Source organism: Leptopilina boulardi, unplaced genomic scaffold (genome assembly GCF_019393585.1).
Source record: "Leptopilina boulardi isolate dan_hultmark-lab unplaced genomic scaffold, ZJU_Lbou_2.1 LbouV2_193, whole genome shotgun sequence".
Taxonomy (NCBI): domain Eukaryota; kingdom Metazoa; phylum Arthropoda; class Insecta; order Hymenoptera; family Figitidae; genus Leptopilina; species Leptopilina boulardi.
Genome location: NW_026137744.1, coordinates 1,429,862 through 1,448,054, shown reverse-complemented (window position 1 = coordinate 1,448,054; position 18,193 = coordinate 1,429,862). Strand labels below are relative to the sequence as shown.

Below are 18,193 nucleotides of genomic sequence, written 5' to 3'. Positions count from 1 at the left end.
ACTTCTTGGTTTTTAACAAGAATTAAAATGAACCGAGAATTTGTTCTACCACAAATAATAGACACCCTGTAATTGTTATTATTTTTATCTTTTACGAATTAGATTTTACTTCGATTTTATTTAGAAAGTTATCATTTTCTCCATGATGTCCTTTTGGGATATAGGAATTCATTCTAAATTTTAAAATAAGGATTGATTTAGGACAATTAATAATAATCAATATGATTTGAATAACAAATTTTATTTACATTCGTATCATATTAAAGTTCATGACCAAAACCAGTGATTATTATATTTGCATAATGTGTTCATGATACGATTTATTCTCACACAACAATTTTTACAATACATTCAAATAATCACGAACATCTTGTCATTTTCAAATACACTTTGACTATATAATATAATCTTTTTCTTGTTTTGTTTACATTTATGCCGATTCATTAAATTAAAAATAATTTTTAAATTACAAAAAAGAAAATACATGTATATAGCTTTTGTGTAAGAACAGAAGTATATATACTTGGATTTTAATTAAAATTTATAATTCTTATAATTATCGTAATATATTTCTACAAGGATCGACATTAATGTAATTTCAAGAAAATATATTTATTTACAAATGCACACATATACACACATCTGTCGATATAAACAATATTAAATAAATTGTAAATACGCTTTAATAGTTTTTTAAATTAAAATATTTGACTACATAATAATTGGTATATTGTTAATTCCATTGATGCTTTTTTTCATTAGTTACAAAGCATTCTATGTAAATAAAAGCAAAAATTAATGGATGAAGATATATATATTTCTTGAAATATCGAGTATATATAGAGAGAATGAAATACTTTCAAATATTGATTTTGAAAATTCATAGTTAAAATATTTTCTGCACACATACAATCCATTTTTGTTTTTTATTTAAGCAACAGTCAAGAATTTATTTTATGTTTTCTTATTGATAAGAACAACAAATTTTTATATAAGGCATCTTGTTAAAAATTATAAATTCTTTTATCTAAGATATTAAGTTTTCGCAAACACTTTTTCAAGCATTATATAAATATTATTTAACTTTTTTTTTTTGACAATTTTAGAATTTTTTTTTTATTTAAGATTTGAAATACCAAATTTCTAATTTTTATTTATTTATATATAATGAGAAAAAGCTTCGCATTCGGCACGTGAATTTTTAAGTTTATGAGCAAAGATATTTAAAGATTACACACATTCGCGAAATTTAAACTACATATTTAAGTGTAATTGTAACAATTTTTTCGACACATTTTTAAATTCTTAAGATTATTATCAACATTCAAAAATTGAAAAATAGTTTATTCCTAAACGTCTTTATATTACGTGCGCATTATGAATACATCAAACAGTTTTGTCGTTTTATTCATATCATATATAAATCACTAATTAAAATGTCATAATATGACGTCTAAGAAATCTCCTTTTTTTTTAAATTACTTTTAGCAAATAAAACTAAACGGAATGAATTATTATTTTATTTTGAATTATATAATATTATTAAATAAATTAATGGATTCATTTTTTTTTTAATTAAGTCACAATTCACGCAGTGAATAACCAATTATTTTTTATTTTTTAAAACACTCTTGATTATTATTTAAATATTGTACACTTGATTTTACTATTTTGACATTTACAAAATATACGCTTTTAATCTGTACAGCTGTATATGATGAATAAGTAATTACATTACTTAATTAATTATTATCTTGCGGAAATAGACGCGCACACAATTCAGTTAAACGTCAAGAGTTTAGTTTTTAAAATTTTTTTATATGAAAAAGTGTAGGCCACATTTCGTAACGAATTGGCAGCAAAATATATTTTTATTTTTTCTATACATATTTCCAAATTTAGTTTAGATTTTTTTTAGCTTTTTTTTTTTTTAAGCGAATGAAAGTTAAAAATCGACATGATTTCCTTTAAATAATCGCGCATTTTGACAATAATTATATTCAAAACAGTCTTTATCTTTTATCCAAATGCACATGTGCTACTGGATATTTTCTAAAAGTAAATTATCGAAAACAAGGCATCATTAATTAATATATACAAATCTTTAGAATTTTACCACAGACATTATTTAAAATCAGAAAATACCCAGTACCGGCAGTTATATGTTGTGTAGGCATAATTACTATTCTCATTATAAATATTGATAAACATAAAAGAAATCATAAAATCAATTTCTGCTAAAACTTTTTTTTTACACGATTTTGAACAAATATTAGTTGAACTGATTGAAGTACGAATGGCTTTGTACTTTTATGCAAATTCTACTACATACTCGCAAGAATACAGGTTTAATTTAATATTTAAAAAATCTATTCGAAAGTTAAATTAAAATTAAAGTAAACTTAAAAGAACTGACCGAAAATATTATTGTAATCTACAGGTAACAAAATTCGACGGAAACGATTTTTTAAAGCAAATAACTAAAGAAAAGAAAATCTTCAGTCTTTTTTTTTTGCAATATGGGATTGTTTGTTTTTTTAATCATTCGCAAATTCTGTTATTGATAATTTCAATTAATAGTAGCTACTACCATTGGTATTTTAATATTTTAAACAATTATTAAAATTAAGGGATGGTTTCCGTTGAATTTTAACCTGGGTTAAAGTCGATGTTTTTTTCATTTATTAAACACGATTTAAATATTTTTCCTATATCACTTTTTTTTCTACTAATTTTTTTTTTATTTGTTTTTTTCGTTAAAATAAAAATCAACATGTGAATGTTAAATATATATTAAAAAGAATTGTTAGCGAAATGACTTGTAAAATTTTACAAGCATATAAGACTACCAAGGTTTCCACTTAAAGAAAATATATTGTAAATATATATATATATTATATATATATATATATATACATATATATTCGCGAAATTCAAACGTCGTTAATCGATATATTTTTTATGTTTATTTTCATACACCAACTTTGGTTGTTGAGCGCAAATTTTCTTTCTGCGCTCTTTTTAGGTAATAATATTAATTGTGTTTACAAAGAAAAGAAATATTTTATTAAAACATAAATATTGGAAAAACAAACAGAAGAATGTATAGATATATACTGCTTTTTCGATAGTATGCACAGTCGAAACGTAATTTTTGTTTTCTACATTGATAATTATTGGAAATGTTATTTGACATTTTTTATTTTATTTAAATTTTAATTGACTTATATTCTCTACGAAAGCAGAGAGTCAACACATATACATATTTATTAGAATTAGAAACTCCAATAGGAATGATGGTCCCATTTTAAAAAAAGGCCGTGTAACTATATATGTACAAAAACTTCATTTCAACAGCAAACTTTTTGTTTTTTTTTTTTAAATTAAAGCAGAGACAAGTCAGTGTATAGTAATTTAAGAATGAATAATCACAAGGAAAATCTTCAGCTGGTAGACGTTACCTGAGACACAGTGAATGGTGTTACCTGATAAAGGAAACACCTGTTACATACTCGTACTGGTTTTGTGTGTCCATAACGTGGCAAAGGCACATTATTGCTGCTGCAACGGCCACAAAATACTTTGCCACAATTTCTACAGTGATGTCTTCTACGAACAACCGTGAATCCCGACTGACAAGCCATACACCTTGGGGCATCATTGTCTGGTACCCATGCTGGAGCCCGCTCCACGCATTCCTCACCTCGTTCAGTCGTAGGAGAAACTAAAAATAAAATCTCATCTTAGAAATTGTTAACAATATTTTTGTTTAATTAGTGTTTTTCAATTTTTCAAAACTTACTTCTATCATTTATTGGCGTCGTTCCTAATAGGTCGTTTTCAGTTTCTTGAATTGAATTTTGGTTATTTTCAGTAGAAATTAATGATTCTGGAAAATTTCTATTAGGTTCAGTAGGAGTTAATACTTCGTCATTTTCCTCCTCTTCTTCTACTTTAGTATCATCATCAGTCGCTTGACTGCTATTCATTAGAAAAACGCATTTTAAGATATTTCTAAGATCTGAAGCAAAATTTGTTTGTAATTGATCAGCAACACCAGCGATGCAAACGAATAATCTGTGCACTAAATCCTCGGAGGATCTGAAAAATTAAATATAAAAAATTAATTTTTTTGTTATTAATATTTAATTTTTTTTTTTTTTAAAGACGATTAGTATAAAGTATTTATTTCCAAAAGATTTACCTGAATTTAGCACGAATTTGATTTCTGTTTGCTATTTCAGCAGCTTGCATAGCTAGTGCAATTTCTTCATCATCCTGACAATCGCTTTGAAATTCACTTGTCTCCGAACTAGATTCATAGCAACTCGAATAACTCGAACTAGAATCTAAATCTGTTCTCTGTATTAAAGAATGTTCAAGATTTGAACTGTGAACTTTTGAAACCATAGATGTATTAATTATGACAGGTCTAACATTTCTTTTTGAATCATGTCGTTCATAACGTAAAGAGCGTGGTTCGGTTGGCGAAATCGCTTCCACCACTAAACCACTTTTATCAGTTCTTGGTCCCAAACCATCGTTCATTAATTCACTCGAATTCCTAGCACTTAGTCGTCTTTTATTATATTCTGACTTGGCGTTCATTCTTTCATATTTATCTCTCTTGGCATTTTCTTTTCTTTTTAAACGCGCTAATTTTTCCGATCTGGATCTTCTGTAATGAAAAAAAAAAAAAAAAAACTGTATAAGTGTATCTATGTGGATAAAAAATATCTGTGTTCCATAAAAATAAAATTTTCAAATATTCTTTCCATTCTTGTAGAAATCATAAATTTTTTTTTATTTAACAAACTACAAGTCTAGATCAAAATTTTAAATATGTTGAAACAAATTATTTTTCTTTTTTTTTTTTTTGTTTAAACTAAATATTTTAATAGCTAGCGATTTTTTAAACGAAGAAAAAAAATTAATTAACGATTAAATGTTTTTTGTTTTTGTTCTTTAAAGAATCGTCAGCTTATTAAAATAATTATTTAAAACATAAAGAATAAAAAAATAAAATATTTGAAAAATAATATCATTTTAGGCTGAATCCATTTCAAAACGTACAGGCCGACCACTTTCAGGTTGTAGATTTTTCTGGCGATGAAATATGTTATTCTACATGAAAAATAAAGAGACACGTATTTTTTTATTTTTCATAAAAATTATGTTTAACGAAGTTATGGTCATTTGAAGTTTGAGTGGTAAAACTCGAAAGAACAATGAAAAAAAATTGTTTCGCCTGTAATTTTTTTTCTAATGAATGCAATGAAATTATTTTTCTTGGATCTTGTAGGGGGTATATTCCTCTTTAAAATCCCATTTGAAATTTGAAAAAAGATTCAAAATTAACAAAACAGGAGATGATTTTCTAAATATCATTAAAGTCAATTTTCTCAAAAACCCCACTTTTTTTTCTCTCAAATTTTTACCATAAACTCTTACCAATATGAAGAACCAATCCTAGGAGTTTCAAGCGGGCTAAACAATCCTGGTAGTAAGGAGAAATTTTTTTCGAAATATTTTTTTTTACGAAATTTGAAATGGCTGACGTGCAGTTTCAAGAACAAATGAACTAACTGAAGTGAGTCATTTTATAACCAACAATAATGTATGTATAGAAAATAACCATAAAATCACTTTTTTCAAACAGGTTCTAAACATCAAAAAATTTATAATTTGACATTTGAAGTATCGTTAAGACCAATGATAATAAATATATAATTAATAAAAAGGTGAAAAAAGAAAAAATATTTTTTATAAATATTGTGATTCTTTCAGTAATATACTCTTGAAATATTTTCCAATACAAATTATCATTCAAAAATTTTTTAAAAAACTTAAAGTTTTAATTTTCAATTTGGAAATTAATATTTGCAAATTTCATTTTAAAATAAATTGATTAAGTAAAAATTCAAGATAGTTTATTTTATAATAATTCAAATATTAAAAAAATATTTTTTCAAATTAATATGAATTATTTTCACATATAAATAATTAAATATTTTTATTGCACATTAAAACACATTTAAAGTAACTGAATATTGGAATACATTATTGTTGGTTATAAAATGACTCTATTCAGTTAGTTCATTTGTTCTTGAAACTGCACGTCAGCCATTTCAAATTTCGTAAAAAAAGAAATTTCGAAAAAAATTTCTCTTTACTACCAGGATTGTTAATTTTTGTTTTGTTAATTTTGAATCTTTTTTCAAATTTCAAATGGGATTTTAAAGAGGAATATACCCCCTACAAGATCCAAGAAAAATAATTTCATTGCATTCATTAGAAAAAAAATTACAGGCGAAACAATTTTTTTTCATTGTTCTTTCGAGTTTTACCACTCAAATTTCAAATGACCATAACTTCGTTAAACATAATTTTTATGAAAAATAAGAAAATACGTGTCTCTTTATTTTTCATGTAGAATAACATATTTCATCGACAGAAAAATCTACAACCTGAAAGTGGTCGGCCTGTACGTTTTGAAATGGATTCAGCCTTTAATTAAAATTTTTTTTTATTACAAATACGAAAATGTGAATTTTGACTAACTTTTGTTTTGACATTACGTCCGATTCTTTCTCAATTGTAAAATTGAAGTTATTTTACAATTGAAAAGATTTTTTGAATTTCTTTTTTTGGTGTATTTGACAATTGAAATTGAATATAAATTTTACCTGTGATCCAATAATTTTTTATTTTGAGGTGACGAGTTTTGGTATAATCTTTGGGAGTGAGCATTTCTTTGTTCTGAATTGAGATTTCCTCTTGTCTCAAAATGTTGTAGTCTGGGACTTGAATGAGGACTACGACTGCCGAAATTTGGCATTTGCCTTGTATTTTGACTAGGATGCAAGCTGGCACCTAAACTCAATAATCTAGGATTAAGACGATCAATTGAATTCGATCGTGAACTCTCAGTACTTCTTGGTAAATGAATACTTTGAACATTAAACGAGATACTTTGTCTTGAATGTTCATCATGTGTTGTTTTGTGACTTCTTTCATATTTACGTTGATGACGTTTTCGTTGTTTCTCCGTTTCTCTTGCGCGTTTTGTGATAATTTTTTCATTTGCAAATTTTTCAATTTTGCTACCAATTTTTTCAATATTCTGCGATGTCGATGGAGGACAATTTTCACATTTAAGATCATTCCAAAATTCCTTTCTTGACGAGGATGCATCAATATTGATATTCAAATTTTCCCAATTTTCCGAATAGTTTATTTGAAAGCTTGGTTGTTGATTTCCATCACAAACGGAAATTTGTCCATTTCCATAGGCAACACCAACAAATTCCTCGTTTGATCCGTCAAAGGTTGATGATATTCTTGTATTATTTTTCATTGATTCAACGCCATTTGTCGTTAATGTTGTTGATACTTCTAATGAATGATCGACAACTTTTGCATTTCGTAAACTACAAATACACGAATTTTCCGAAATTGTTGAATTTTTTCTCTTTGGCGAATTAAGATTAGAACAAGAATAACTTGTATTTTCTTCAATATCCTCGTCGTCGAAATTATGATTCTCATTTTGTTCGGCGTCATTTGAAAATATTTTTTTTTCCTCGGGACTTTTATCGTAGAGGCTTGTATTCTCAGACGATATTACTGTACAAATTCCCGAGTCAGTATGTTCTGATATTTCATTGAGACACTCTCCGTCTAGTAAAGGATTTAAAAAAAAATTTGTTAATATGATAAAATAATTTTAGAGAAATTGATTAAATAATTCAATTGTAATTATATTGTATAGAATAAATAAAGAAAATTAAAATAGCTCACCTGTTAAAGTATTTTCATGTGAAACTTGATTTAATAAATATTGAAGTGAAGGTATTTCAAGATTTTCTGAATCACCAAGCATTTGTGCCATGTTAGAGGTCAAATAATTTTCAACCCTTTCATTGCGAACGTTATTTTCTTGACTACTGGAAGAACTGCTATCGGAATTTTGTCTAACACTACATGGAATGTCATTATGCACCAAAAATTGTGCATTGTCTTCTGAATTTCTCATTATTGTTTCACGATTCAAGGCACATTGCCGAGAAGTAGAAATATTATTCACCTCGTGAGAATTATTTTCAAGATTATTATTTTCTTTTATACTTGAATTCTCTGCAAGAGATGAAAATTTTTCCGAATTTGTTTCCATCACTACCACTACCTTCTCCTCCTCCTTCAGTTTGTCTTTTTGGCTTATCTCGCACACGTCCGACAAATCGATTTGTCCATTTCTCTGATCCATTATTTGAATCGCGTCGTTGGCTATTTCATCCATATTGTTGCCAGTATTTCGTGTTACTGTATAAAAGTCGACAATAAAATCCTTACAATTTGGATAGCCAGTGTAGAAATTGTGGACGAATTCATCAAGATCGGGAACATCTTGGCACGTTGTGTTGCTTGTTTGCGTCATCGATGCGGATGGCTCTTCATTTGAACACAATAGCTTTTCCAACATGTAGAGCTCACGATTGTTTAAGGTCCAGAGCAGTTCTCTTATTTTTAGAAGAAGAGTCTGTAAATTATTCATTATGTTTAGGATTAAAAATTTTTTTTTTTTTTAAATTATAAAATTAAATTAATATCTTACTTTAAATGGTCTGAACATTTCACTAATATTATCGGGAGAATTAAGACAAAGAGGTCCTCCAGGAGGTGACAATAGACCAGAAACAATAGCTAAACGTGGAATAGTGAACATTAAAGCAGGCTCGTAATTGTCAACATCTGCTTGATTTAATAAACCTCTTTCAAGTGCTCTCTGTAATGTTTCCGAGAATAAAACACAAACAAGTTCTTGTTGTTCGTACTCTTTCGTTGATTTGACTGGCACCATTGCGCCGACATAACATAATTCAAAGTCAGCGAAAAGACGATCGAAAATTTTCAGTGACTCAATTAATTTTTCAATTGAAGGCTCCAGTGGATTTTGAATCTATATAATATAAAGATGATTATTTTAGTAAATGAGTTGAAATTAAAATTATTAACATTGTTGCTAAATAAAGTGTATACCTTTAAATTCATATGTCCTTTTAATGCGTGTTCCCGAAGAAGATTTCTAACGTTTTCCAATGATTTAGTAAGAGCTTTCGCTAAAGGTCTCATCGCTGAACTTTCAGCTTCTCGATTCATAATTGACGATCCTGCTGCCAAACATTCGGCTCCAAACCAAAGTTGGCCAGCCAAATTTTCCTGCATCACGTCGTCAGGAAATTTGACTCGAAAATCCCTGTTAGCTCTATTCTCTGGGATTAAATCATCCATAATTTGATTGCATATAGTTAAGACCTTGTCTTGACAATGACGAAGTTGATTGACCAAAGATGTACATCTTTCTGGTTCTTGACGACCGTCGAATGAATCTAGTTCACAGGCCACTGCATTTAGGGATTCGTCAGCATAAAAGAATTGAGCTAGTAAACTTGTATCGTCCTTCTGTTAACAAACAAAATCAAATATTTTAGTAAGATTATAGATTGAAAATTAATTTGTATATAGGCTATTAGAAACAATCCTTTGAAAACAATTTTCGTTCTTTTCAAATTAATCTTAACTTTCAAGATAAGAAATACATATTCTGTGAATATGTTTTTCTTTATATGCTACTAAAATGAAAATAATAAAATTTTAAGAAATGCTATAAAAATGCAAATTACGTGAAATTATTTTATCATCCTGAAAACTTAAGTCGAGGTCGTTGGAAAATTGTCAATGTGCATTAATTTTCTATATTAAATGTATATGGACAATAAGGAAGTTTAAATTTAGATCATAACTTGATTTTATATCTTGATAGATGTTTCTTCTGATATCAATAAAGTTTTAAGAAACTCAATAAGTACTTTGTATTAAGTGAATGACGAATTGGTAATTTAATACTGCCTTCATTGCGATTTTATTTCTTAGTTACAATTGCCATGATCATTAAAGTTTCCTTTCTCTATATAGATTTTTCCTATTATCTTTCCTTCACAATTATAATTTTCATTGCGATCTTTTCTTTAGGGAATTAGAGCAAAATTTACGCTAAGTGAAAATATAAATATTATAACAAAAATATATTTTAAATTATTTTATAGTTAACAAAATTTTTCATGAAAATTTATTTAGAGATATATATTTGAAAATATTATCATTCTTTCAAATATTTTTTGGTTTCATTAGATATATGAAAAATTCATGATAGATATTTCTTGAATAATTTGTAATGTTTGCAAATTCTTGAATTCAAAATTAGTTGACCTTGGTTATTAACTATTTTTCTTGATCGTCCAAGCGAATCCTAAAATTATTAAATAAAAATTTTTGTTTTTCGTTCTTACGGCCATTTTTTTTTTTACAAATTTTGCTGTTTATTGTCTGCATATTCATTTATTTTACAACTATAATGACATTGTCGTTAGATTGTCATAGAATTTACGCGATCATTAAAATTCATTAGTTGTTCTTTAAAGAAACTTAACATTGAAAGCAAATTCTGTTGTGAAAATAGTGGGTTTTCCATTTTTACTTCCTTGTATAAAAATTGTTCCTTTTTTGACAAAAATAAGTGATGAAATTTATGTTTAGAAAGTGTATCACATTTACGGTTTCGTGCTCACAGAATTACAAAACTTTTTGTTTTTTCTTTTTTAATTTTCAGTTTCTCAAAAGTGAAAAAATTATTTTTTATTGTTCGTTTATAAAATTAAAGAGCTTTTTACAAGAAAATCGAGATAATACTAATTATAACTATTCACAATAGAAAATCATTTATAATAGTAAAGTTTTTTTAATGAGTATATTAATGTATTAAAAACAAAAATATTAATTTTAAGACCACAAATGGTTCATCTTATCTATTTTTATATTGACGATTCATTTCTATATTTGATCAGTGATAAAATTATATATGACTTGAGTGTGAACAGAACAAAAAAAGTAATTTGTTTTCAGTCTTCATTATAAAAGATAAGGAAATTTGTCAGACTTTCAATCAAATGTTTGAAAAGTTATCTTGTACGTTCTTTTTCTTTATTTACATGAAAGTAAAAATATTTTAATAAAAAATACAATGAAATAGTATTAAAAATAAATAAAATAACAAAAATGTCCTTTTTGATAAATATAATTTAATTTATTTGATTATCAATTGATTTTAATCTTTAAGTAATTAATTTTTTTTTTTTTTTTTGATAATATTAAATTATTTTTAATGACAATTTTTATTTTAAAGTATCATCATCAATTTGTTTAAATGTGAAGGTAAATCTGGAAAACCCAAGTGTTGAGCCTTGTACTTAAAAAAAATACCGCATGTCATATACAATAAACAAGACAAAAAATTAAAATCCGTTCGTTTTGAAAGTCACGAAACAATATTACAAATTACCGTAGTAACCTTCAATTACATGTTTTAATTTTACTAGTCTTATTGCAGCGTAATGTGATAAACGGTACTGTAAATTTTTATGCTTCAATGCTGATATTTTCTCGATATGGACAATAATAAAATAATCGTTAAAGATATAGCGAAAAATATTTTGTTCAACTTCAAAAAAAAAAAAAAAAAAATTTAGTTGCAAAAATTTCAATTTATAAAATGCTACTTTTAACATTACTTAAATTACCAAGTCACACTTTAAAAACAACATTAAAATAAATTTATTTTTCAAAAATCACATTGCAAAGAAAAATGTGTCTAGTTCTAAAATGATTTGTCCTTATTTCTATAAATATTTATATATATAATAAATTTATTATTAATATATGTTATTTTTATTTATAGAAACAATTTAATATTAAATATTAGCAAAAAGACGAACCTGAAGTACTCAACGTTTATGATAAACGATTTTTAAAGAAATAATTTTTTAAAATGAAAAATTCTATAATTTTTTGCCTAAAAAATATTTTTCTTGTAGTTTTCATTAATCAACAAATTATAAAAAAATATTTTTTATGCAAAAAATTATAGAATTTTTCATTTTAAAATATTATTTCGTTAAAAATCGTTTATCATAAACGTTGCGTACTTCAGCTTTGTAGCAAAAAGGAAATATTATTTACAATCATTTACAACTTGTTTTTTTTTAACAATTAAAGCATTATTAATTATAAAAGATTTTGTTTCATATATAATTTATTGTAACATGTAATCAATCAAGTAGTAATCAACACAGATAAATATAAATTATTTAAAAAGTGACATGAGGAAAGAAAATTTGCAGTATTATCGTGCATATTTAGAGAACGTCAGACAAGAGAACAATAACATAATAATTTCAATGATTCGATCGGCACGCCTGCAATTAGTTTATAATGCGTACGCGACATATATAAGCTTTATTGTTAATTATACTCACATATTCATAATGAAATTGAAAAAAAATTAAAAAATTCCTATATAAAGATATTATTTTTATCTTGATTACTAAGGTTGTCATTATATAAAAAAGTTGTAATTTTTTTTTTTTTTGTTAGAAATAGAGTATTCAAGAAGAATGAAACTTTTAGTTTATTATATTGATATGCTGCATATGGAATTGTTTCCTGAAAGTTGAGATTAAATCCAGTTTGCAAGGCCAATCTCAACTTCCATTAAAAGTTTCATCGTTGAAAAAATCAAGTTATAGTTAAATTTTTCAAAAATTAGTTTGACTTTATAATCTTACGCAAGTGTTTTTTGTTGTTTTTTTAGGATATTGAGGTTTTAAAATTGTGATATAATGTGCATTATAATTATAATCTAATTGTTTCGAAACAAAATTTTCCTAAGGAATATATTAAAATTTCTATAATTTTAATTTTTTCCATTTTATTTTTCATGCGGTTTTTATAATATAATAATGTTAGAAAAAACCAAATGATTTATATGTTAAAAATTTTAGGAACATTGATTGTTTTACAAGAACAAAAATTAACTTTCTTTAATTAAAAATTGATTTAATTTAAGGGTTATATGATTGATATAATTTCACATATATATAAATATTCTCCGCATAAGTTTTCTTGCAAAATACTTAATAAATTGAGCTAAAATTTTGTAAATAACTTAAAAATAGTGTAAGAAATTGCTGTTAAATGCTAAAATATTAATATTTTGTGAAAAAATTTATTTTGAAATTATTCTATATTTGAGGAAAATTTAATATGGCGGCAATATGATTTAAGTCATTTCTCCAAAAAATTCAATTTTTTAAAGAAGAAATTTGTTCAAAAAAATATTAATATACTCTGGCATATGACAACGAATCATCCCGAGTCGAAATTTAGACTCTCTATAAGTTCTCTAAAAACCTCCTTTTATCCTCCTTTTATTCTCTCCAACACTTTCGACCTCGAATTTGCAAAAGTGGAAATATGTGCTATATTGGAGGCTGAAAGGAGGGTTTAAAGATGACTAGAGAGGCGTAAAAGAGGTTAAAAAAATAAAATTAAAAAAATGTAAAAATTGGATTTTTTTTCTTATGGACATTATTTATTGAACCTATTGAAGATATATTTATTGGTCTTTGTCGTAATACTATAAAACTTTTAGGAGGAATAAAACTTGGAAAAATTCAAATTAAGAAAAAATTCCAAGACCTCTTTTCAACCTCTAAACATGCAGATTTGGAAATAAGCGCATGATTACAGGCTGAAAAGAGGCTGAGAAAATCGAGGGTGAAAAGAGGGAAAAATTTCGACTCGGGATTATACTATTTTTGAGTTTTTCACAAAATTTTAGTTCAATCTGTCGTGTATTTTGCGTGAAAACCTATACGGAGAATATGTACATAATATGAAATCACAACGAACACATTAATTAATTGCTAAAAGTAAATTTTAAGGTCTTTAAATTGACTCTCTAATGGTTTACAAATTTTTTGTCAAAGATAACTTAATACGAATGTATAGTACGTAGTATATTAATATTGAGAAGAACTATTGCTAGTTTATATCGTATAGAATAATCATACAATACACTGATATGAGTCATCTGGATGCGTAATATGAGTTTCCCTTCACATTCTGTCTTTGTACTATCAAACACCCTATTCTATAAAGTAGAAAGCTCATATGTTCGCTTGCAAAGCACCGTCACTATGTGAAACTTGAAACTCTATTGTATACTTTATAGTTTATATTTTAAACAAAAACTTTCTCTTAAATTTGATGTAATTTTTTGAATTAAATCAATGTTCTTGAAATAAATTTCAGAAATTTCAATTCAAAATTTTTTTTGCAATTAAAAAATAAATAAAACGACTAATTTCTTTTTTATATTGTTTGACAAAATTTAAAATAATTGATTAAATTTTAATGAATAAATTTTAGTCAATCTTTTAATGCAAAATATACTATTTTCGGTGGACCAAATTTCCGGTTGTTACTCTATAAATCTGAATTAGTAGTTTTCTACTAATAAAAGAGTACGGATTCATTTACCAATTGAATTAGTAACAGTTTTCGCTCTTTTTTTAGTAGAAAACTACTAATTCATGGAGTAAATCGTATTTTTTTTTTTACTATTTTCAGGGTGGCCGTAAAATTTTATTTTCAAAATTCCCTGACTTTTTCCTGACTAATTTTTTATTTTCCCTGACTAAAAAACTTTTGAATTATTTAATATTCTGCATTGCTGATTGAAATTTTTATAATGCTTTTAACAATTTTATTCATAAAAGAAAAGGTAAGATAATTAAAAATTGTTTAATAACAAAATTAAAAAACTGAACAAAAAAACTGAATTGACTAACAAAATTCCCTGAATTTTCCCTGATTTCCAGTTTTTCCCTGATTTGCGATCACCCTGTATTTTAAATTAGTAAGCCGATTTACTTCATGAATTAGTAGTTTTCTACTAAAAATGAGTCAAAACTGTTACTAATTCAATTGATAAACGAATCCGCATTTTTTCATTAGCAGGGTGTCCAGCGATCAGGAAAGTCAGGGAATTTGATTAAAAGTTAGGGAACTTTTTAAAAATTTGCCAAAAATGAACATTTTTATGAATTTTTTAAATTTTCTGGTGCAAAAAAAGTGAATAATACGAATGAATGAATAATAATAATAATAAGCTAATAAATAAAATGTTTTTTATTATCTTAAAAATACTTTAATAATTCATACTTTTCATTTTTTTAATATTAAATATTTATTAAAGAAAAATTGTAAAAAAGTGAGGAAAAAGTCAGGGAATTTTTTTTGTACTTCTTGATGGACACCCTGATTAGTAGAAAACTACTAATTCAGATTTAGAGAGTATATATCATTAAATAATAATGCCTTCTACTAATAACTTAATTAACAAAACATATAAACATTCGTGTAATTGTATAAAATAAAAAGTCAGTTTATATTAAAAAGTTTATACAGGAGATAAAAATAATTTATCTTAAATAAAAAACAAAACAATGTGTAATATTAATAAATATGGATTACTATAATAATACAATTTTCCCTAAGAAGTGTATACATGAAGAGAAATAAATAAATATAATAAAGCAAATGACATCACACTATAATAAAAAATACTTTCATAATAACAAATATAATAAAAAAAAAATATATTTTCTAAAATAAAATTTTACTTTATTTTTTATCATTTGTCTGTAGAATGAAATGATAACAGAGTCATGTACAGTTGTTATAATAAATGACAGTGTATACAACAGGTTAATCTCTAAAATATAAGGAAGTTCACTTAAATAATGACCACAAATTTCAATTTATATGAAATTCCTTGAAACCGTATATATATATATAAAAAAAAAAAAAACAATAGTGTCCGAGACATCAAGTCTAGCGGTTTATTTAACTTGGTGTGGAATTACCACAGTCGATATCGAATTATCGTAAAAAAAACCAATGCACTATAGGTGGTAGTATTTCACAATAAATTATAAATTAGAAAATCTCCCGTCAATATTAAAAGCAGATATAGTACAATAATAACAAAATTTATTTCCTATACAGTGAAAAAAATAACATCTAAAGAGTTTATACTTAAATATATGGAGAAAATTTATTGAGGCATACTATATTAATTAATTTATTCAAAATGAACCATTATATGAAGCAGCACAAGTAGAAAGGCCAAAGAGAATATGATAAAAGGATTTTTTTTTAAATTGCAATATGTTCGAAGTCAGATGTATATAGACAAGTTCAAATTAGAAAGCTGGAAAATAGAAAGTGAATTTAGAAGATAGTGTATGAAATTGAAAATTTATGTGCAATTTCGTGTGAATTGGCAGGTCCAATTTAATAAAAATTTATCTTCTAGGAGAAATATAAAAGTGGTGTTTAGTTTTCCGTGTAAGTAAATGTGAATCTTTCAGTTGTCAATTGATTTTTTTTTCTATTATTATAATTACAAAAAAAGTAATACAAAAGAAAATTTTTAGTAAAAAATTGTAATTTGAAATAAATAACTGTTATTGTATTCTTCTTTGTGCTACAAAATTTTACTTGGACTGATGATTAATAATTGTACATCTTGTTTTATCGAAATTTTTTTAGTATACTCAAACAACTTATCGACAAACAATTTTATCTGTTAAATTTTTTTATTTGTTATAATTAGCTAATAGAAATAGAAAAAACAATCTAATCATATTTATCGCTCTGATGTTCGTATAAAGATCAATTTGTGCTCTTTGAATAGTTAATGTAAAGTGTTTGTCGAATTTTTTGGAGCAAGTACAATTGTCAAAGTTTATGATCAACTAAAATGATTTTTACTTTGAAACACAATATGTGTATAATACATTTATAGACCTTGTAAATAAGGTGTCTTGAGTTGGTTCGTATATATTTTTCAGGACTTTCACTCGCAAAAATTATCCAAGAAATTTTTTTTTTTTTTAGGAAATCGTAGTTCATCACAAGCCTTGGCCTGTAGTTGAGATAACTATCAATATTTGTAAAGAGACTTTGATTTCATAAGGCACTTTCAAACAAAGAAAAAAATATATTGTTCTTTGTCCTTATATTGAGAAAAAGTTTTCTTTTTTTTCAATGAACGTCTTTGATTTTATTATTAAATTAAATTTGATAGAAGCGGTCTACATAAATCGATCATGGAGTCTGCGACCTGATTAATAATTTTCAATTACAATTCTCAAATAGATTTTTAGCAAACAGGTGGTTTCTTGGAAATTGTAGTTATTAAAGAGTTAAATGTCAAATTCAATGTTGAAGAGAAATGAAAAAGAGGACAAGGAGGAGGACAATTGACTTTGTTCTTTGTCGGAAATGATGAGGAAGTTATAGATATATTTTACGTACCTTTGGTCTGTAGAACCATTTTCTAATGGACTCCATATCGCGAGAAATTTGTAAAATTATCTCACTCTCTCGCGGGTCACTGTGTTGTTCACGAAACCCTGTCTTTTTGCATCATCACGACGTCATCGTCATCTTGATGAAGTTTAGAAAGCACCAGTTTTCAATAATGCACTACAACCATAGATCTCTTTGTCTTCTATATATTAATAAACAATACAACTAATTTACATAGTTTTATAATTAAATACGAGACACATTATTATGTAGGATTTTTATTTGAACGCAAAACACGACCGAAAGGACTTTAAATTAGAAAACAAAAAATCAAGTGAAAATGGCACAAGCGGCCATTCTCGATAGATTTAGTAGTCCCTCAAAGCCTAAATCGGCTGAACTGCGACTGAGCAGAGAGACACAGATGGCACACACAACAAAAGAATACACAGTAGTGCCAAGTACACAGAATACAAGACTGGTTTTCCCCTATTTGCCACTATATTGAGAGAGACCACTGTGAAATGTTCCTAGGTTGACTGTGACGTCCACACTGAAATAAACAGAACTTGTATATGACGTATACAACTCTGAGTTTGCGCCGATGTTACTGTTTCACTATGTGCGTAGACAAGAACGAGGTTCGAATTATCTATATAAGCGTGTGAAAAATTGATTTATTTTATCAGAAATAATTACAATTTAATAACTTTATTTTCAATACACTGTTAAATTCAAAATTTCAAAATAATTAATTATGAGTTTTAATTTTATTTAATAGCAATTTCATATTTTATTAAATTATGATTTTCCCAAAATGTTTTTAAAAACGTTGCATATATCCTTAAATTTCTATTTTCTTTTCAAAAAATGAATTTTATATAAGTAAAAGATTTGTTTAATACTTTTATAATATATA

At 26.0% G+C, this 18,193-nt stretch overlaps 1 protein-coding gene across 1 annotated transcript; it reads right to left on the bottom strand.

Annotated features, from left to right (window-relative positions):
* Positions 1-916: 916 nt before the first annotated feature.
* LOC127277977 (lateral signaling target protein 2 homolog) lies at positions 917-17,795 on the bottom strand. The gene is made up of 8 exons (XM_051299447.1): positions 17,281-17,795; positions 9,040-9,462; positions 8,615-8,959; positions 7,801-8,539; positions 6,687-7,680; positions 4,205-4,678; positions 3,803-4,101; positions 917-3,724 (listed from the first exon to the last, which is right to left on the bottom strand). Exons 1-8 carry the CDS (start codon positions 17,314-17,316, stop codon positions 3,444-3,446), a joined length of 3,591 nt encoding a protein of 1,196 aa, XP_051155404.1. The 5' UTR covers positions 17,317-17,795; the 3' UTR covers positions 917-3,443.
* Positions 17,796-18,193: the final 398 nt, after the last annotated feature.